The 23,449-nt window shown below is 41.9% G+C and overlaps 1 protein-coding gene across 15 annotated transcripts in view; it reads right to left on the bottom strand.

Annotated features, from left to right (window-relative positions):
• LOC140476045 (LIM and calponin homology domains-containing protein 1-like) overlaps window positions 1-23,449 on the bottom strand; it is a 363,907-nt gene that overhangs the window by 113,678 nt on the left and 226,780 nt on the right. For all 15 annotated transcript variants that reach the window (XM_072568059.1, XM_072568013.1, XM_072567993.1 and 12 more), the window contains exon 5: window positions 2,550-2,580. In XM_072568059.1, coding sequence (XP_072424160.1) covers window positions 2,550-2,580 — 31 coding nt within the window. The remainder of the gene's footprint in view (window positions 1-2,549; window positions 2,581-23,449) is intronic.

Below are 23,449 nucleotides of genomic sequence, written 5' to 3'. Positions count from 1 at the left end.
TCCTGCACAAGGAGACATTCCAATTCCAGGAAGAAGATCCTCCAAGAGCATACAAGATCACTCATTGGCATCAGTGGTTCAATTTGAGGTGATACATTTTGGGACAAAGAACGTGGAGAAACAACTGCAAAACAAAGTGTGCTATTCAAAAGGTTATGCAGGAACAAAGACACCTGGATGCAAAACGCATGAGGCATTAACGATGGCAGGATTGGTAGCAAGGTACTACCACTGTATTCTAGGATTCATTATGATGACACCAAAATTGGAGATGTCGTGGACAGCAAAGAAGATTATCTCCCAGTACAATGGGATCTTGACCAGATGGGCCAAGGGGTGGCAAATGGAGTTTAATTTAGATAACTGTAAGTGCTGTATTTTGGAAAGGCAAATGATGGCAGGACTTATACACTTAATGGTAAGGTCCTGGGGACTGCTGCTGAACAAAGACAGTGCAGGTTCATAGTTCCTCGGAAATGGAGTCGCGGGTAGACAGGATATAGAGGGCGGCGTTTGGTATGCTTGCTTTTATTGGTCAGAGTATAGGAGTTGGGAGGTCATGTTGCAGCTGTACGGAACATTGGTTAGGCCACTATTGGAATACTGTGTGCAATTCTGGTTTTCCTGCTATAGGATTGATGTGTGAAACTTGAAAGGGTTCAGAAAGATTTGGAGGGGTTGGAGGGTTTGAGCTATATGGAGAGGCTGAATATACTGGGACTATTTGCCCAGGAGAGTTGAAGGCTGAAGGGTGATCTTATAGAGGTTTATAACATCATGAGGGCATAAATAGGGTAAATAGACAAGGTCTTTTCCCTGGGGTAGAGAAGTCCAGAACTGGAAGGCATAGGTTTAAGGTGAGAGGGGCAAGATTTGAAAAGGGACCTAAGGTGCAACATTTTCATGCAGAGGGTGGTACGTGTATGGAATGAGCTGCCAGAGGAAGTGGTGGAGGTTGGTACAATTACAGCATTTAAAAGGCATCCGGATGGATATATGAATAGGAAGGGTTTAGAGAGATATGGGCCAAAGGCTGGTAAATTGGCAAATGGGATGAGGTTAATTGAGGATATCTGGTTGACATGGATGAGGAGAATGGAAGTGTCTGTTTCCGTGCTGTATATCTCTGTGACTCTATAATAGGAGTATAGAGTACAAGATCTAAGAGGTTATATAAGATAATGGTTAGACTTTAGCTGAAATGTTGTGCACAATTCTGGATACAACATTTTAGGAAAGTTGTGACTGTTTTGGAGAAGATGCAGAAGAAGTTTACAAGAATGGTCCCAGAATGAGAAACTCTGACGATAGATTGAAAAGAATTGGACTGTTGTCCTTGGGCAGGAGAAGGTTAAGGTGAAATTTGATAGAAGGTTTCAGTATCATTACAGGACAGGATTAAGTAGAGAAACTGTTCCCACTCTTAACAGGATTGTGAACTAGGGCTACAGGTTTAAAATATTTTGCTAAACAAGTAAATGTGAGGTGAGAAAAAGAACTTTCACACAGCCAACGGTTAGGGGATAGAGTGGAAATGAACTGAAGCATTCAAGAGGCTATTGGATGATTAATATAGCAATCAATCACTAATCATTTACATAGCAACTATATCTAGGGTTACTGAGAAAAGACAGGAGATTGGCAATAAGTCAAAATATTCAGAGAGCTGATTTGGACAGGACAGGCTGAATGACCTCCTTCTGTACTGTAACTACTCTGTGATGCTGTGAAGTGAGGACTGAGATGTTACAGTCCAGCTGGTACATCTTTGTCCTCCTTCATCGTCGAGTACTGGATGACTCCCATGCTGCCCCTAGCCATCCCTCTCCTCACAGGCAGCCTCCCAGGTGTGCTTCTGGTACAGACTCAGTTTGAAGATACAACTTTAAGGAGTGGCTTCATTATGCCCAGTCCTTAAGTTGTGAAGTCAGCACTTCTGAGTACTAAATTTCCAGCTCAGTACGTTTTTCCAGTACCAGGTGACTCTATCCCCAGCAGGACTGTCACAGGATGACATATGCAAGTCACCAGCTTTCACTGGGCGGATTGTAAAAGAAAGCATGTGAATTTCACTAAATTAGTGACACAGGATTAATTCATTTTGATTTACATTACATTTGTATTTAAATTACAAGAAGATGGGATGAGAAACCTATCAATGAGCTTCTCACTGAAAATAGGCAAGTCTCCCGTTTTGTTACCTTCCTGCTGTTGACTTGATCTCTTCCAATTTCCCCATTGCCAGGTGTCTGACACACAGCCTGCAGCACAGTTCTCCCTGCCACCCACTAGCTTGCCCACACCAGCAGGATCCAGACCAATGTCTCTACCTAGATATTCATCAGCTAGAACTAAGTAGGCATAAAGTAAAATATTGTACCCACCATCCCAGATTTTTAACATACCCATGTATAGAACATAAGGGATATATCAGTGCAACGTCATAGTTGCAATCACCTTGAAATAGATTTGTTGCACTAAATCAAGCAGGCTGTTTTTCTCAATTTTCATAAAAGTCATCCATAAAAGTGCTCATTTAAGACACTTACATTTTTCATTTTCCTGCTGTAATCTGATACCCTGAATTAACAAAAGAGACAAATAGTTAATATATGCCATATGATTAATTAATGACTTTGTTTACAATACAGTTTTCTAAAAATGTGGGCTGCAAAAATAAACAGGATAAAATAGGAGATAAACAGGTATTGTGTGTCTTGAAAAACATTAAGTAGGTACTTCCCCAGGGCTTGATGGGATCTATCCCAGGATGCTGAGGGATGCAAGGGAGGAGCTTGCTGGGGTCTTGACAGAGATTTTTGTATGCTGTTTAGTGACTGATGAAGTATCAGAAGCTGAAGAATAGACAATGATGTTCCTTTGTTTAAGAAGGGCAACACAAGATAATCCAAGAAATTGTAGTCTAGTGAGCCGTACATCAGTAGTAAGAAAATTATTGGAGAAGATTCTTATTTTCTCACATTTGGAAGAGAATGGACTCATTATGGATAGTCAGCGTGGCTTTGTGCCAGGACAGGAGCTCTTGTCTGACAAATTTGATTGAGCTTTTTGAGCAAGTAACAAAGATGATTATTGAGGGTAAGGCAGTGGATGTTATCTACATGGACATTATTAAAGCATTTGGCAAGGTAGGCTGCTTCAGAAGATTAAGTCACACAAGATCCATGGTGAATTGATAAGGTGGATACAGGTTTGACTTGGTCATAAAAGACAGAGACTACTTGTGGACATGTGTTTTTTCTGATTGGAGGTCTGTCACCAGTGGTGTTCTGTAAGGATCAGTGCTGGGACAACTGTTATTTGTAATTTACATAAACGATTTGGATGAAAATTTAGGTGGCCTGATTAGTAATTTTGCAGAAAACACAAAAGCTGGTGAAGTTGAGGATACTGGGGCTGGTAATCAAAGCAGGATATAAATCAGTTGTCCAGCTGAGCAGAGAAATGGCAGATGAAGTTTAAACTGGAGAAGTATGAGATGATGCATTTTAGGCAGTCAAATGCAAGAGTTGATTATACAGTTCAAATTATAATCCATTGCTTGTATTTATTACAATCATATATTCATTTAATAAATAAACCAACATAGTTTTCTCATGCTGATCTTCTTGGGTAAGCTTTTGCCCTGTCTCTTGAAATGTTATGTTATTTCTTTTCCCACTGTCTGGCTTGATACCTCCCAGCTAGATATGAGGTATTTGTTAATAAAGCTGGTAAGGAATTCTCGTGGAAATTGTTTATTGAGTGTGAAGTGAGAATGTGAAACTCACTGCCATAAGGAGAGCCGTTGAAGTAAATGCCAGTTATGTTAAAGGGAAGCTAGACAAATACACATGGGAATAAGGAATTAAAGGGCAATTTGCTAGTGGGAGTTGAAAAGGGTTAAGGTATGGAACATCAGCACTGGAACTAACCAGTTGGGCTGAATGGTCTGTTTCCTAACTTCAAATCTGACATTATACTATGAATGTGCCATTAAGTTTGAGCTATTTTTCTTTTAATAATATTACACCATCAATATTTTGTATGAATAATTATACATTTATAAACAGAAACTTGAAAGGCAGTATTATACAAGTTTTTTAAGATTTAATGAATGATGTTGTACTTAACTCACAGTAGCAAGAGATTAATTAATATTTCTACTACAACCCGTAATTGTCTTATGAATATCAGTTTAACCTTGAGGAGGAGACTACTGTATTCATAATGATGTCCAGACCCAGAACAAAGTTTTGTGTTTGATTTCAAAATTGGAGCACATTTTCATTTCACTATCAAATAATATGAAATAATTTTTTTTAGATTTGAAGGTGCTGCAAACAAGTTTAATACACAAGGTAAGATCACATAGGCTAGTGTTAATTTATTAGCTGGATAGAGGACTCGCTAATCAACAGGAAGCAGAGAGTTGGGATAAATGGATCTTTTTCTAGTTGGTAGGATGTAACTAGTGGGGAAATAAGAAATTTACAAACGCACATTTACAAAAATACAGGTTAGGCGAATGGGCCAAATTAGGCAGATGAAGCTAAGCGTGGATACATGTGAGGTCATCCAATTTGACAGTGGAATCGAAAAATGACTAATTATCTAAATGGAGAGAAAGTTCAGAGTGCTTCAGTGCAGAGGGATCTGGGTGTTCTCATGCATGGCTCACAGAAAATTAATATGCTGGTAAAACACATAATAAAGAAGGCAGATGGAATTTTGCTATTTATTGCAAGAGGAATAGAGTATAAATGTAGGGAAGTATTGTTGCAATTATACAAGGTATTAGTGAGACCACACCTGGAGTACTGCAGATGGTTTTGGTCCTGTTACTTGAAGACATATGTAGTTGCATTGCAGGCAGTTCAGAGGAGACTTACTAAGCTTATTGGATCCACCAGTGAACATCACCTCCAGGCCTTCTCCAGCAGTGGCCTTGCTTTGTACTGTAAGTCTGCAGAGCAACTGGCCTCTGAGTGACCAGCAGCTCAATGAGGCAGGACATCTAGTTGGAGGGAAGTCTCACCTCGTATGAATTAAGGGACTAGCCAGTCATCCACCACATTTCCACATGGAGCCCACTAAAGCCCAGCCCCAGGTTACAATTGTCTCCAAATATGAAAGTGTTTGTTAGTTAAGAACAGAAGAAACATCAATAGTAAGGAGGAGATTTGGAGATGGCTGATAATGTAATTTGCAATTTGCAATCTCTGTCACACAAGAGGGCAGGTAATAGAGGGTCATAAGCTGTTGGGAGTTTTGTATATTCTCCCCTAAACATCTACTTTGCCTCTCCAAAAGTAAATTTCTTGATCGGTTCAGTGCCTTCCCAACAGAACCATCCCCAGATTTATTGATCACAAGCTCAGGATGCCAATAGGTTGGTGAGGATGTTTAACCTGTTTAACATGTCGAGTACACCACTAACGCGCTCTATTGGGAATTTGTCGCCAATGACTGAGTTCTGACTAAAGCAGTCACTTGGGAGTCTGCTATCTGATTTATGAATAAAAAGCCAAGACCCATAGAGTGAATAGCACCTCAGTTTAAACTCCCTGCGAGTCGTTTCTCTCCAATGACAGACAGGGATCTTCTACAGCCATGGCAACTTTCAATAGTGGACGTGTTGGCTCAGGACAGGATGGTGTTGCTGTCTGTCTGTCTTATCAGTGGATTCAGAGAATCCTATGAAGGCACCATGGTGATATTTCTCCAGCCCCTTTGAAGTGCCTGCTGTAGGTTGTCTTAAGTCTCTGCAGCATCTTAGAGTACAGGGATCACTGCTGGCTATCAAACCAAGACTAAATTAGTCTCAGGTTTCAGATCCTGGTCCTCAAATATCCATCTCCTCAGTCAGCTAAAGGCTGAGCTGTCACATGAAAGATAATGAGGAATTTTATATGTCATCAAGCGGGGGATGCCCAAGACATGGAAAATAGTCCCCTGTGATGTGGCAGCTTGTTGGAAGAGGACCTCAGTTTTCCAGATGTTTAGTGAAAAATCCATTTTCCCAAATGCTTCAGAAGAAAGAGGTGAGAATGACCTGGAGCTTAGTTTCTGAGTGAGTATACTCAAGTCTCAGTCACAAACTGGTGATCTGACCAAAGTTGGTTTTTGGATTGAAGTAGGTTGAACAGTTTCCCATCTATTCTGTGAGCTATCCCCACGGCTGGAGGGTAGTTGCTGGAGATGAGGTGTGGTATTACGCTTAGGAAGATAGAGGTGATGTATAGATGTGGAGCTGGAGAAGCACAGCAGGTCAGACAGCATCAGAGGAGCAGGCATTTCCTGCTGTCTAACCTGCTGTGCTTCTCCAGCTCCACATCTATTGACTCTGGCTTCCAGCATCTGCAGTCCTTACTATCTCCAAGATGGAGGAGATGGTTGCTACATTGGTGGAACTTTATTTAATCCCAGTCTCCACTAACATTGGGCACATGTTGGTTCCATTGATGTAAATCGTAGCTTTCATGGAATAATGCATAAATAGAAAATGTCATACGAGCCGTGTATTTTACAAATACAGGCAGCCCCCGGTTTTTGGAAGTTCGCTTTACGCCACTTCACTTTTACGAAAGACTGACATTAGTACCAGTTTTTGCTAATCAAAAGAAATCCGAAGAGGATTTTTGCTTTTACAAAAAAAAGTGAGCATTTTCCCATATAAATTAATGCTTCTTCACTTCAATCTTGGCATATGAAAGGTTTCATACGAACGCTCTATTCTCAGATAGCAGGGGAAAGCTGTAGCAGAATTAACATTCGATCTCAATGTTGTCCAAATGCATTATACTGCCACTGGACATTACTCTAAATTAAAAGCAGTCTTTTTGCCGATTTGAAAAGGAATTAAGAGCTGGAAAAGCAATTTATGTTGGGCCTTAAACTGTGAAAGAAGCTGATCCATAAAGCACTGAGTAAAACATTGTGACAGCTTGAATTGTACTGCTAGCTCCGAACATGTGTTTTTCTAAAGCCAAAAAGTCACCTCCAAGAACTGAGCAATAACTTCTGTCCTGTTTAAGTGGGATTGATCAGTTAATGTTACATAGAATCATGCAAAGATTATTAATGATTTGCAAATGTTGCAAGATTTTTCTTTCAAATGTATTGCTTTCTCGTACTTTTGAGGTTGTGATGGAAAATGATCTCATGGCTCCCAGCAGCCTGCCTCAGAATGGTCATTTATCATGTGAGTATTGGAAAACTGTGGAAGTGTTCACAGAGACAGTTCTATTCCATTCTTACATTAAATCCGTACAGAATGGTCGATATTTTTCCTCCTTTACCCTAGCGGTGCTGAAGCAATTGTTGCATCCCAATATCACGTGAGCTTAGATCAATTAACTCTACATAAAGCACCAATCCTAACTGGGGTCCATATAATGTTACCTCAGGACAACACCCAATAGTACATTAACTACTGGAGCCGTGAGTAGAATTCTTATATACATACAGATCTCATAAAAGTAGATGAAATCATTTATCTGAAAACTTTACCAATTAAACCAAAATGTAGGCAGAAAGCAGAATCTCCTCTTTTTATTTATGCTGATTTTTGATTGAAGGAAAATGTATCTTTGCTAATTTTAGCAATGTAGGAATGATTTGGAATGGTTCACGTATGTTTTTCAGCAGGCTTCCATGCTGTGTAAGCTACAAATTGAAAGAGCTTTTATACATTTCATATACTGAGGGTTTTAAATGTTAGAACAAATATTCCTTAATTCATTGCATATATCCTGATTGCCATTTCTGCAGTAGTCTTAAACCATTAAATGCAGCTGTAATAATGAGGTTGCTTGGCATCTCCCCAGGATAATGGAGGACAATGGGAGTGATGCCAAACTGCATCCTTTACAGTGAATGAGTTAACTGAATGGCTAAACAGACTAATGAAGTGTAGAAATGCTGTGTTATTGCATTCTAGCTCGATTATGTAACTGCTCTGTTTTTCTTGTTTTGTCTGTTGAGTAATAACTGCATTCCAATATAAAGGAAATTCAATAAGCTTCTGATTCCATGGACACCATTTAAACATCAAATTCAAACACGACAAAGGCACACACAGTCCAATTAATCTATAAAGTTGTTCTTACTAAATTATGAGGATCGCCCAAAATTGGGCAAGGTCTCTCACAAATCAGTCCAGCAATAGTCTGACATAATCATACTAATAGGACACACCAATGCCCTACATTCTTCCATCACTATCACTGGCTACGTCTGTTCAAACAATCGGAGCATGGCAGATCAGTGTACCGTTAATGTGGAACAACCCTAATGTCATCAGTATTGACGCACAGAGAGGATGTTTCCTTTCTGATCACTGCCTACCAAGCTTCCTCAACTTATTTGGTACTCCTCCATTTTGAACACAATTTTGAGAAAACACAGAGGGTAGCAATACCAGAATGTATTGTTATGATTTGCATAGAGACCAACCATTTTATAATTAGACAAGATTTCACGTTTGAAGATATTTACTACTACAGACTGAAAGTTCTTGTGACTAAACATTGTTTTTATAAGAAACTTACATATTTAACCACAAAGCAGAGCTTTTAACACACCTGAAAAATCAGATATACATTAAGCTGTCTTTTAAATAGATATTGAATTCTCCGAGAGGAATTCCAAAATGACTTTCCACACCCAAGAACTTACTTCCAACCTTGTCTGTTTCCAACCTAGAAACTTTTAGCTTGAGAAATATCTTTCACAGTGTGTTTTCCTGGTGAATTTCATCTTTTCTCAAGTAAATCTTCCAGGCTTGTTTTATCTTCTCATGAATTTGCCCTTTCCAATTTTAGCCACCCATATCGCTACATGCTTAACAATAAAGACCTTTGGCCTCGGGCTGCTGTCTCGCTTTATCCTGGAACACTAATAGTGTCTGGAGATTTTGGGGATATCTTAGAAACACATCTGTTCTCAAAGCCCATTCCCATAGCAACATAAAGCACATAGAAATTCTGAGGTAGAAATATATAGAAATACATGAGCATCCTTCATTAATCTTGGTACTAAATAATCATGTTAACTCACAACTGTTTACAAAACAACATTTTCAACACTGCTTTGAGATATTAGAGAGTCATGGTATATCCACAATCTGTACACAAGCCGATACCATTGTCTATAAATATAAACGTTTTGGCTATTTCCCCCAGTAAAACAATTTGGACTGTCTTTAATCTCTGGCGCACTGACCTCTACATCGCTGAAGCCAAACGTCAACTCGAGGACACCTCTTCCTACTGCCCCCTCGACCATGACCCCACCCCCCATCACCAAACCATCATCTCCCAGACCATACAGAACCTCAGCACCTCAGGAGACCTCCCACCCACAGCTTCCAACCTCATAGTCCAGGAACCCCGCACTCCCCAGTTCTACCTCCTTCCCAAGATCCACAAGCCTGACCACCCTGGCCGACCCATTGTCTCAGCATGCTCCTGCCCCACTGAACTCATCTCTACCTACGTCAACACTGTCCTATCCCCCCTAGTCCAGGAACTCCCCACATACGTTCGAGACACCACCCTACGCCCTCCACCTCCACCAAGACTTCCGTTTCCCCGGCCCCCAATGCCTCATCTTCACCATGGATATCCAATCCCTCTACACCTCCATCCGCTATGACCAGGGCCTCCAAGCCCTCCATTTTTTCCTCTCCAGACGTCCCCAACAGTACCCTTCCACCAACACTCTCATTCGTTTGGCCGAACTGGTCCTCACCCTTAACAATTTCTCCTTTGAATCCTCCCACTTCCTCCAGACCAAAGGGGTAGCCATGGGCACACGGATGGGCCCCAGCTATGCCTGTCTCTTTGTTGGCTACGTAGAGCAGTTGATTTTCCATAATTACACCGGCACCACTCCCCACCTCTTCCTCCGCGACACTGATGACTGCATTGGCGCCACCTCGTGCTCCCGCGAGGAGGTTGAGCAATTCATCAACTTCACCAACACATTCCACCCTGACCTTAAACTTACCTGGACCATCTCTGACACCTCCCTCCCCTTCCTGGACCTCTCCATCTCCATTAATGATGACCGACTTGACACTTTAGTGGCACAGTGGTTAGCACTGCTGCCTCACAGCGCCAGAGGTCTGGGTTCAATTCCCGACTCAGGCGACTGACTGTGTGGAGTTTGCACGTTCTCCCTGTGTCTGCGTGGGTTTCTTCCGGGTGCTCCGGTTTCCTCCCACAGTCCAAAGATGTGCAGCTCAGGTGAATTGGCTATGCTAAATTGCCTGTAGTGTTAGGTAAGGGGTAAATGTAGGGGTATGGGTGGGTTGCACTTCGGCGGGGCGGTGTGGACTTGTTGGGCCGAAGGGCCTGTTTCCACACTGTAAGTAATCTAATCTAATCTAATCCCATAGCTACCTGGATTACAGCTCTTCCCACCCTACCTCTTGCAAAAATGCCATCCCGTATTCCCAATTCCTCCGCCTCTGCCGGATCTGCTCCCAGGAGGACCAGTTCCACCACAGAACACACCAGATGGCCTCCTTCTTTAGAGACCGCAATTTCCCTTCCCACGTGGTTAAAGATGCCCTCCAACGCATCTCGTCCACATCCCACACCTCCGCCCTCAGACCCCACCCCTCCAACCGTAACAAGGACAGAACGCCCTGGTGCTCACCTTCCACCCTACCAACCTTCGCATAAACCAAATCATCCGCCGACATTTCCGCCACCTCCAAACAGACCCCACCACCAGGGATATATTTCCCTCCCCACCCCTTTCCGCCTTCCACAAAGACCGTTCCCTCCGTGACTACCTGGTTAGGTCCACGCCCCCCTACAACCCACCCTCCCATCCTGGCACTTTCCCCTGTCACCGCAGGAACTGTAAAACCTGTGCCCACACCTCCTCCCTCATCTCTATCCAAGGCCTGAAAGGAGCCTTCCACATCCATCAAAATTTTACTTGCACATCCACTAATATCATTTATTGTATCCATTGCTCCCGATGTGGTCTCCTCTACATTGAGGAAACTGGGCACCTCCTAGCAGAGCGCTTTAGGGAACATCTCCGGGACACCCGCACCAATCAACCACACCGCCCTGTGGCCCAACATTTCAACTCCCCCTCCCACTCTGTTGAGGACATGGAGGTCCTGGGCCTCCTTCACTGCCGCTCCCTCACCACCAGACACCTGGAGGAAGAAGGCCTCACCTTCTGCCTCAGAACACTTCAACCCCAGGGCATCAATGTGGACTTCAACAGTTTCCTTATTTCCCCTTCCCCCACCTCACCCTAGTTCTAAACTTCCAGCTCTGTAACTGTCCCCATGACTTGTCTGGACTTGTCCTATCTGCCTATCTCCTTTTCCACCTATCCACTCCACCTTCTCCTCCCTGACCTATCACCTTCATCCCCTCCCCCACTCACCCATTGTACTCTATGCTACTTTCTCCCCACCCCCACCCTCCTCTAGCTTATCTCTCCACGCTTTAGGCTCTCTGCCTTTATTCCTGATGAAGGGCTTTTGCCCGAAACGTCGATTTCGAAGCTCCTTGGATGCTGCCTGAACTGCTGTGCTCTTCCAGCACCACTAATCCAGAATCTGGTTTCCAGCATCTGCAGTCATTGTTTTTACCTCTTTAATCTCTAACAGTCAAATCACCCACGCTAACTATCAGGCAGACTTCACAAGTCACATGATCCTCTTCATTTTACTGTAATTTGAAGTCATAGTCCCAAAACATAACAACATTATATTATAATTGTAACAGTACCCGCTAGGGACTTTGAAGTACATGATTACGTGTATCTCAGGGATTCCATCGTGACCATGGTATATGAATTGGGTTAAGAGGAACAATAGGATGCTCATTTGCAGTGCAAATGCTGCAGAGGTCAGTTGGGTCAAATGGTTCTTTTCTGTGAAACAAAATTCAGCCAGACTGGGATAAGGTAAAAGAATCAAGTCAAGGGAATAGCTTACTTAGCATCATTGGGGAGACAGGATGCTAACTTTTGGAACGTTTTGGAGAACATCTCTGGGACACATGCACCAAACAATCCCACCACCCTGTGGGTGACCACCTCAACTATCCCTCCTACTCCACCAAGGACATGCAAGCACTGGGCCGCCTTCACGACCAAATCCCAGCCACCCAACAACGAGAGGAAGAACACTTCATCTTCCGCCTTGGGACCCTCCAACTACATGGAATCAGTGTCACTTTCACCAGTTTCCTCATCTCCACTCCCCCCCACATGTTATCCCAGATCCAACCCACCAACTCAGCACCGCCCTCTTGAACTGTACTACCTGTCCATCTTCCTTCCCATCTACCTGCTCCAACCTGTCACCATCAAGCCCCACCTTCATCCATCTAATCACATTCCTAACTATCTTCTCCACAGCAATCCCACCCCTACCCCTGCCCCCACCCCTTCCCCACTAATCTCTCAGCCCCCTTTGGAGCTTTTCTAGCACCACACATTTTGACTCTGATCCCCAGCATCTGCAGTCCTCACTTTCTACCATCATCTTTATGAAATTGAATGTTGCAAATTGGCTTTTTAAAAATTTGTTCAGTATTCATTCCTGATTACCCAAGGTGGTGTTGAGCTACCTTCTTTGACGATTACAATCCATGTGGTAGAATTCTTGGATTTTGTTTCAGTGATAAAGAAGAAAAGGCAACATATTTCCCAAACAGGATTCTATGTGATTTAAAGGAAAACTGGCAAATCATTATATCAGATGTTGCCCTAGTTTATCTAGGGGATAGAGGTCCTGAGCTTGGAAGGTGATGCCAAAAGGAGCCTTAGTTGCAGTAGGATATTACCATGGTGCATCAGCAGTGGAGAACATACAGTCATATAGTCATACAGTATATAAACAGACAAATTGCTGGATGGGGTCCCAATCAAGCAGGCAGCCTTGTTTCTAGAGTATTGTTGATGCAAGTGGAGAATCTTCCATCGTTATCCTGATTTATGCCTTATCTAAAGGCTTTGTGGAATCTAGAAATGAGTTACCTACCTCTGATCTGCTATTGTATATATGCTTCTCATCCATTTAAGCCAAAATCATCATACCATTGAAGATAAAGGTGAGGTAGTTAGACTTTTCTTATTTTGGGGATGAGCATATAAGATTAGGGGGAGTAAGCAATTTGCCCTTCGATTTAACCTGTCAAGCCTATATTAAAAATTTGTTTCAAAGAGATCACCGTTCAGTCTGCTAAAATCCAGGAACTATCAGTTTCATTGACTTAATTACCTCTCAAAGAACAACCCTCTCTCACTGGAGCCAGTCTGGTGGATTTTTGTTGCTCTGAATAAGATAATAGCCTCTGGTGTTAGAAGTAATATATTAGCATGGATAGTGGATTGATTAAAGTAATACAAGGAACTACAGATGCTGGAGATGTGAAACAAAAACAGAAATTGCTGGTGAAACTGAGCAGGTCTGTCAGAATCAGTGGGAAGAAAGCAGAGTTAATCCTTCGAGTCTGGTGACTCTTCTTCAGAATTCTTCATCATAAAAAGCTAGCATCTAAATTCAGTGTGTAATAAAGAAAGCAAATGATAGGTTGGCCTTTATTTGAAACGGAATGAAGTATAAAAATATGGAAGTCTTGCTAAAACTATATAAGCTGTGGTCAGACCATAGATAGTGCACTGTGAGCACTTCTAGTTGCTTATCTAGAAAAGATATATTGCAATGGAGGCAAACAAGAGGGGGCTGACTAGATGCATCCTGGGTATGGAGGGATTTTCTTTTGAAAAGTTGAGTAGGTTAAGCCTGAACTTCCTGGAGCTCTGGAGAATGAGAGGTGACCTTATTGAAACATGGGATTTGTAGCAGGCTCAACTGGGTATCCGTGGAAAGGTTGTTTTCCATTATAGGAGAGTGTAGGACTGGAAGGCATAATCTCAGAGTAAGGAGTCACCTATTTACAATGGAGAGGAGGTTGAATTTCTTGTATCAAAAGGTTATGAATCTTTAGAATTCTTTACCACAGAGTCTGTTGAGACTACGTCATTAAGTATATTCAAGACTGAGATTGACAAACTTTTAATCAGTACAGGAAATGAGGTTATGGGAAAAGGTAGGAAAGTGGAGTTGTGAATTATCAGGGCAGCCATAATTCTATTGAATGGTGGAGTGGACTTGATGAGTCAAATGGCCTACTTCTGATCTTACATCGTACGGTCTCAGAGGAAACAAATTGGTTCCATTAAGGCACAATCCTTTCTAGTAAACACATAGTCTCGCCAGTGCTCATTGCACTTTTTTTAAAAATAGAACCCCCACAATGTGGAAACAGACCCTTCAGCCCAACAAGTCCACACCGACCCTCCGAATAGTAACCCACCCAGACCCATTCCCCTACCCTACATTTATCTCTGACTACTGCACCTAACCTGCACATCCCTGAACATTATGGGCAATTTAGTATGGCCAATTCACCAAACCTGCACATCTTTTGGATTGTGGGAGGAAACTGGAGCACCTGGAGGAAACCACACAGACATGGCGAGATTGTGCAAACTCCACACAGACAGTCACCCATGGCAGGAATCGAACCCAGGTCCCTGGCACTGTGAGGCAGCAGTGCTAACCACTGAGCCAGCGTCCGGACCACTTGTTGCTGCCAAAGCTGCAGCTCATTACTGCTCTTTGCTACCTCGGTGCAACCGAGTCCCAAATCCAGGGATGGCCAGCCTTACACCAGAGTGACTGTCAGGGCCTACCCTTCCATGGCCCACTGACCTCTGTGAATGCCCCTCCTGCAATTGCCTGCAGTGATTCCACCTGAACCGCTCACGAGCTTTGCTCCTGTGATGGCCATTGTGTGCTCAAGCTGCTGTCTGTTTAGTCCTCGATTTAAGCTGTATCAGGAATGGTTCCTAGTTATGCAAATGCCTTCTCTTCTCAGACATCACCCTGACCCAACATGCTTCCTGTACATCACTTCGTGAATGTAAATCAGCTTTTTGTGAAGAGTGCTCAAGTGGCTCGCTAAATGTCTCAACTGATTACTTGCCAATTTCAGCAGCCTTGCTATGATTCCCAAGAAGATACTTCTGCCTAAGTCATTGGAAGACAGAGGCTTGTTGGGAAACCAATAATTTACTCACTGCTACAACGGTTTCTATCTGAGTGAGCCAAGTATTTACCCACTAAGCCCCTGGCTGAGTGGACAAATACTGGGTAAATGCAATATAATGTGGATAAATGTGAGATTATCCACTTTGATGGCAAAACCAGGAAGGCAGATTATTTTCTGAATGGTGACAGTTTAGGTGCACTGCGACTTGGGTGTCTGGTGGAACAGTCGCTGAAGATTGGCATGCAGGTACAGCAGGAAGTGAGGAATGCTAATGGCATGCTGGCCTTCATAGCGAGAGGATTTGAGTGTAAGAATAGGGATTGCTTGCTGCAATTATACAGGGCCTTGGTGAGGCACACCTAGACTATTGTGTGCAGTTTTGACCTCCTAGTCTGAGGAAGGACATTCTTGCTATTGAGAGAGTCCAGAGAAGGTTCCTCAGACTGATTCCTGGAATGACTGACATATGAAAAAAGACTGCATTGTCTGGGCTTGTACTTGCTGGAATTTAGGAGGAGTAGGTTCTCATAGAAACACATAAAATCCTAATGGGACTGGACAGGCAAGATGCAGGAAGAATGTTCTCAATGTTGGGGAAGTCCAGAACTAGGGGCCACAGTTAAGCCATTCAGGCTTGAAAGCCTGAAGAATTTCTACACTCAGAGTTATGAACCTGTGGAATTCTCTCTCACTGAAAGCTGTTGGGGCCAGTTTGTTTGATATATTCACGAGGGAGATAGAGACGGCCCTTGTCGCTAACGGGATCAATGTGTATTGGGAGTGGGATACTGATTTTGCATGATCAGCGATGATCATATTGAATGGTGGTGCAGGCTCTAAGGGCTAGATGACCTACTCCTGCATCTATTTCCCATGTTTCGACACCTATCTGCTTCCAAACCTGCCTCTGTCTTGTGACTACAGTTCAGACCCGGGAGTAAAGAGTAAAAATCAAAGAAATACTTTTCCAGATGTGAAGTTAGTAAATACTTCAACACAAAGAGTGATAGAAGAGGCAAACTCTCTTTCTCAAACAGAAATTGATCCTCCAAGATTTTTGTTGCCAAAAGTATCAAGAGATATGGGCCAAGGGTAGCCATGACCTGACTGAATAGCAAGACAGGTTAGTTCAATTGGTTAAAGTGTCTACTTATGTTACTTTGTCTCCACAGTAATTCTTACAACTTCAGGAGATCTCAAAATATTTTACATTTAATAGCATAGCTTTGAAGGGAAATCATTGTGGTAATGTAGGACATTTGGTCAATTAATTTGGACACATACTTATTCCAGAAACAACGATGCCACAAGGTGGTAATGTGTTTTCATTTGAAATAATATTGGGTGAGGGATAAATATTAGCCAGGACAATTGGGTAAATTCCCCTTGCTCAGCTTTGAAAGAGACCACCAGAGAGAGGAAGTGGGGCCTCAATCATCTCATCTAAAAGAAGGCAGCTCCAAAGATGCAGCACTCACTATGTACTGCACTAGAGTGTCAGTGTAGATTATGTGCCGAGACTTGAACCTGCTGCTTTTTAACTGAAAGGCGAGAGTACTACTACCTGAGCCAAGACTTCCACCTTGTATATTCACATATACTGTATTTCTGGTATAGTTAATCAGATCAAACACTCACTAGTTCAAGAAAAACACTGGTTAAATCTTGGCAAGATCACTTGAAGAGAGGAGCCAAACTAAAGGCTATGGTTGGCAAGCTAAGTAGTCTCATTTCAGTAGACTGCTGATCTGTTACATAATTGACCCAAGATACTGTAAACAATGAACCTGTAATTTAAATTTGAAACTTACCAGAAATGAATGAAATGTCATGAATAGCCTGAATGCTAGATTTATAATCTTCCATAAATTGTTCTTGACTATAGTCTCTACTTCATTGGAAATGTGTAATTTAGGTATGAATGAATAAAATCCATTTATGCTACCCATCTCTTAAGGGGGAAAGCTTCCTCTCCAGCAATACTTATGCAATGTTTTAATTGATAGGACAGCATATCTGGTTTGATTCTGTGCCCTGGTATTCTCAATGCAGAGCTGCAATCCAACGTACTGCCAAAACTATGCTATGGTCAGTAACTCTGACTAAATAATGTTTGTGCTGGGACTGGGAGGAGTAGAGCTGGTAATGCAAGCCTGGATGATGAAGAAGCAGCAATGGAGCTTATGGTGGTCACCAGTATTTGCAGAGAGATTGAGCAAAGCAAGGAAATGATTTTAACAAATCACAGTGACAGCCATAAAGATGACCAGTTGTCACTTTGATCAAGACTATGTCCTGGAATTTCCTTCAATTCTCTTCCACAAACTTCGAGAGAAGGTGTATGGAAGTCCTAGGCGAATAGCATGAACTCAAACTGATCAGAAAAAAGGAATGATGTGCATCTCAGTGTGATGGAAACATAACAACAGTATCTAAGGGATTTATCATAGATCCTTAAAAGGAAGAAGAAATTGGAGAAATGAAGACTGTCAGAAAGAATCATTGTGTGTAGCTGTTTGAGCAGTGGGAAAATGATGCCAGTTTTGAATAGTGTCTGAATTTATGGTGTCATTGGATATGGGACAGAAAGAATTTTTAAGCAATCATCATTGTCCAAGTGCCATGTTGAGTGGTGAGGGTGAGTAGAGTGTTATGACCAGGTAAAGAGAGGTCACAGCTCCCCTCTTTCTTAACCCACTTTGGTCGATCATAACAACCTTTTTTTTGCACTTAGCTATTACACTGTAATTAAACTTGAAAACTAGATCAAAGAATAACAACAGAACCAATTCCGAGGTTTTCTCGGGTGGTTTATTATCCATTACCCCGAAAAATATAAAACACAACATCAAACACACACATGTAATGAGTTTTCATGACACTTGTTTGTGTTGAGAATGAGAGTGAGTACATGAGAAAGGTATGTGAAAGAGAAAGTGTGGAGAGAGAGAGAGAGACAGACAGACAGACAAACAGAGAAAGAGACAAAATCTTCGAGTATCCTTGCTGTTATTAATCCATGTTGTGTTTTTACTACCTTTTTGCTCATAGATTGCTGCTGATATACCATTCCTTTGCAAATTCTGATGTCTATGTCATGATTTGATTTCAACCTGCATAGTTGTTGGAAAGATTTCATCTCTCAAAACATTGAGTTACCATGCAAATGTGAGTAAATTATGAGATGATAATTCCTTGTAACTTCAGAGTTGCATTTCAATTAAAATGGTCATTTCAAGCCAGTCGATTTTGTTTGTTCCACATGGATCTCTTGGTCTTGTTAGATGATCACGGTAACCATTTTAGCTCAGCAGTATCCTGTTTAAAAGCATTTTTCATCCACAAAAGTCTCAGGAATTAAAATCAAACAATCAAAGTTGAATATTGCTTGTCCATTTTCACTACAATAATGATACTGGTTGTCCAACCTTTCCAGTCATTGCAATCGAGGATGACCTAGTAGTTGGAGTATTAGTTCATTGTTTTGCTGCTCCCTTTTCTGTTGGCCACTTGTGTAAAGACCACTTTTACTTTTTGGTCTGTGGACTTTAAACATGGGATACAATATTGCTTTCAAATAAAGAATCATGGAAGGTGTTGCAGTTTTAAAATAAAACTAAATTACTCGAAAACGTTGTGTGTTATATCCACAAGCTCAAACACACAATGTGGATCTTATAAAGCTCAGCTCTATAGATGGTATTTGGGCAGTTTGCCCAGTGATAGGAATGATTAGTTTTCCAACCAGGACTGGTTGCGTGTGTTGAAGAATACTCATTAATCATAACAACTTCTTGATGGGTTCTTGAATGAGCAGCCACAGCTTTGTGTTTGGACAAAATAGCAGAAACAACCAGCCTGGGAAGGAGAAAACATCTCATTTTCTTCCCTTCTGTGAGTACAGGAGTGAAAAAACAAGTTCTGGGTGGCTAGTTATGTCATCTCACTCTCTCTGTGACTTCCTTTCTTAAAAGGAAAAATGGAAATACCACTTTCACAGCCACTGAAAGAGCAAATCTCCAACTGGTAAATGTTGAGAATTGATGTGTCTCCATGTCTGCATCAAAGAATCAAAATGAATCCAAAGAGAACTGAAGGTCAACAACTCATCAATGCCTGTAATCCTGACTCAGGCCAGAACTGTGTGTCACTATCTCGCTTGATTCTTTCAATGATATTATTAATCTCTTCTCCATTTCATAGATTTGGAATTTTTTTAAGAGGGGATGCAGTCTTAAGATGTAGGGAATTATAAGTCAGCAATGTGTTTCATCACTGTCATCAACTAAAAACAATTTATGTGCAATAAATACCTATATTCTTGGTGATCTGCTGAGTTTGGTTTTCTTTTAAATTGGGATTGTCAGGTACATTGGGCCCTTTGGATAGTTTGGTTGAACAATGGTGTTCTGAACTTTGCTTTCATTTGTAGTGGTGTTGCATACTGCAATGTCCTTTGTCTTCACTATTACCATAATGCACATTTTCTTGCATTGAGTGTAAGGCCAAGTTCACTATTTTCTTTCACATCTGGATTGATTAAGTTTCAGAAATATTTCCGTTTATTGTTATCTTCTTGTTTTGGAAAATGTAGGGGGTGATGAACTCCCAGATGGATGTAGCACTGACAGCCATGCTTCTGGTACCAAGACTGGCTCTAATGTAATAAGGGTTCCAAGCAATTGATTGTGATAGGGGATTCTCTAGTCAGAGGCATCGACAGACATTTCTGCAGCAGACAGCGAGAAATAGGAATGGTGTATTGCCTGCCTGCTGCCAGGATCAAGGATATCTCAGAGAGAGTGCAGGATCTCAAAGGGGAAGAGGGACCAGCAGGAAATTGTTGTACACATTGAAACTAATGATGCAGGAAGAGAAAAGGAGAAGGTTCTGAGGACAGAATACAAGAAGTTAGGCAGGAATTTAAAAAGGAATTCCCTGACGGTAGTAAAACTGGATTACTCCCACTGCTACGTCCCCTAATCACAATCAATTGCTTGGAACCCTCATTACATTAGAGCCAGTCTTGGTACCAGAAGCATGGCTGTCAGTGCTACATTCACCTGAGAGTTCATCACCCCCTACTGATGGTAGGAATAGGAGGTTAGAGCAGGTGAATGAGTGGCTGAGGAACTGGTGCAGGGGACTAGGGTTCACATTTTTGGATCATTGGAATCTCTCCAGGGGTAGAAGTGACCTGTATAAGAAGGACGGATTATACCTGAATTGGAAGGGGACTAATATGCTGGCAGGCAGATTTGCTAGAGCTGCTCAGGAGGATTTAAATAAATGGGGTGGGGGAAACCCAGGGAGAAAGTGAGAAAAAAGATCAGTCTGAGGCTGGTACAATTGCGAAAAGGAGTGAGTCAAACAAGCAGTCAGGAACAAAGCAGAGAACGAAGTAGGACTGATGCTTTGAAATAAATGTAGTTTAATTTAAGAGGCTGAACAGGTAAGGCAGGTGAACTTAGGGCATGGTTGAGAACAATGGACTGGGATATCAGTGATTACAGAAACATGGCTCAGGATGGGCAGCTTAATATTCCATGGTATAGATACTATAGGAAGGATAGGAAAGGGGGCAAGACAGGAGGGAGAGTGGCGTTTTTGACAAGGGAGAACATAACAGCTGTACTTCGGGAGGATATTCCTGGGAGGACATCCAGGGAAGTTATTTGTGTAGAAGTGAGAAATAAGAAAGGGATGATCGCCTTATTGGAATTGTACTATAGATTCCCTAATAGTCAGTGGAAAATTGAAGCAAATTTGCAAGGACATCTAAGTTATCTGACAGAATAATAGGGTGGTCATGGAAGTGGAATTTAATTTTCCAAACACAGACTGGGGACTGCCATAGTGTTAAGGGCTCGAATGAAGAAGAATCTGTTAAGTACGTACAAGATTATTTTCTGGTTCAGTATGTGGATGTACCTACTAGGGAAGGAGCAAATCCTGACCTACTCTTGGGAAATAAGGCAGGGCAGGTGACTGAGGTGTTACTGGGGGTGCATTTTGGGGCCAGCGACCATAATTCTATTAGTTTTAAAATAGTGTTGGAAAAGGATAGATCGGATCTAAAAGTTAAATTTCAAATTTGGAGAAAGGCCAAAGTTTGATGCTATTACGCAAGAACTTTCAAAAGATGATTAGGGATGACTGGAAAATGGAAAGCCTTCAAAATGAGATAATGAGAGTCCAGAGACAGTATATTGTTGTTAGGTTGAAGGGTGAGGCTGGTAGGTATAGGGAATGCTAGATGATTAGAAAAATTGAGGTTTTGGTCAAGAAAGAGAAAGAAGCATATGTCAGGTATAGACAGCAGGGATCATGTGAATCCTTAGAGTATAAGGCAATAGAAGTATACTTATGAAGGAAATCAAAATGGCAACAAGGGGACATGAGATAACTTTAGCAAATAGGGTTAAGGAAAATCCAAAAGGGATTCTACAAATATGTGTTACCTGCAGGAGATGGGGGAAGATACTAAACAAGTATTTTGCATTATTGTTTACTGTGGATATGGAAGCTACAGAACTTAGAAATAAATAGCAACATCTTAAAAAATGTCGATATTACAGAAGTGGTGATGCTGGACATCTTGAAAGGGATATCATAGCAATTACAGAAACATGGCTCAGGGATGGGCAGGACTGGCAGCTTTATGTTCCAGGATACAAATGCTACAGGAAGGACAGAAAGGGAGGCAAGAGAGGAGGGGGAGTGGCACTTTTGATAAGGGAGAGCATTACAGCTGTGCTGAGGGAGGATGTTCCCAGAAATACATCCAGGGGAGTTATTTGGGTGGAACTGAGAAATAAGAAAGGGATGATCGCCTTATTGGGATTGTATTATAGACCCCCTAATAGTCAGAGGGAAATTGAAAAACAAACTTGGAAGGAGATCTCAGCTATCTGTCAGAATAATAGGGTAGTTATGGTAGGAGATTTTAACTTTCCAAACATCGACTGGGACTGCCATTGTGTTAAAGGTTTAGATGGAGAGGAATTTCTTAAGTGTGTACAAGACAATTTTCTGATTCAGTATGTGGATGTACCTACTAGAGAAGGTGTAAAGCTTGACCTACTCTTGAGAAATAAAACAGGGCAGGTGACTGAGGTGTCAGTGGGGGAGCACTTTGGGGCCAGCGACCATAATTCTATTAGATTTAAAATAGTGATGGAAAAGGATAGACCAGATCTAAAAGTTGAAGTTCTAAATTGGGGAAAGGCCAATTTTGATGGTATTAGGCAAAAACTTTCAAAAGCTGATTGGAGGCAGATGTTCGCAGGTAAAGAGACGGCTGGAAAATGGGAAGCCTTCAGAAATGAGATAACAAGAATCCAGAGAAAGTATATTCCTGTCAGGGTGAAAGGGAAGGCTGGTATTATAGGGAATGCTGGAGGACTAAAGAAATTGAGGGTTTGGTTAAGAAAAAGAAGGAAGCATATGTCAGGTATAGACAGGATAGATCAAGTGAATCCTTAGAAGAGTATAAAGGAAGTAGGAGTATACTTAAGAGGGAAATCAGGAGGGCAAAACAGGGACATGAAATAGCGTTGGCAAATAGAGTTAAGGAGAATCCAAAGGGTTTTTACAAATATATTAAGGACAAAAGGGTAACTAGGGAGAGAATAGGGCCCCTCAAAGATCAGCAAGGCAGCCTTTGTGTGGAGCCACAGAAAATGGGGGAGATACTAAATGAATATTTTACATCAGTATTTACTGTGGAAAAGGCTTTGGAAGATATAGACTGTATGGAAATAGATGGTAACATCTTGCAAAATGTCCAGATTACAGAGGAGGAAGTGCTGGATGTCTTGAAACGGTTAAAGGTGGATAAATCCCCAGGACCTGATCAGGTGTACCTGAGAATTCTGTGGGAAGCTAGAGAAGTGATTGCTGGGCCTCTTGCTGAAATATTTGTATCATCGATAGTCATAGGTGAGGTGCCGGAAGACTGGAGGTTGGCAAATGTGGTGCCACTGTTTAAGAAGGGCGGTAAAGACAAGCCAGGGAACTATAGACCAGTGAGCCTGACCTCAGTGGTGGGCAAGTTGTTGGAGGGAATCCTGAGGGACAGGATGTACATGTATTTGGAAAGGCAAGGACTGATTAGGGATAGTCAACATGGCTTTGTGCGTGGGAAATCACGTCTCACAAACTTGATTGAGGTTTTTGAAGAAGTAACAAAGAAGATTGAGGGCAGAGCAGTAGACCTGATCTATATGGACTTCAGTAAGGTGTTTGACAAGGTTCCCCATGGGAGACTGATTAGCAAGGTTAGATCACATCGAATACAGGAAGAACTAGCCATTTGGATACAGAACTGGCTCAAAGGTCGAAGACAG

This window comes from Chiloscyllium punctatum, chromosome 1 (genome assembly GCF_047496795.1).
Source record: "Chiloscyllium punctatum isolate Juve2018m chromosome 1, sChiPun1.3, whole genome shotgun sequence".
NCBI lineage: Eukaryota > Metazoa > Chordata > Chondrichthyes > Orectolobiformes > Hemiscylliidae > Chiloscyllium > Chiloscyllium punctatum.
The sequence above is the reverse complement of the archived record's forward strand: the minus strand, read 5'-3'. Positions and strand labels throughout refer to the sequence as shown.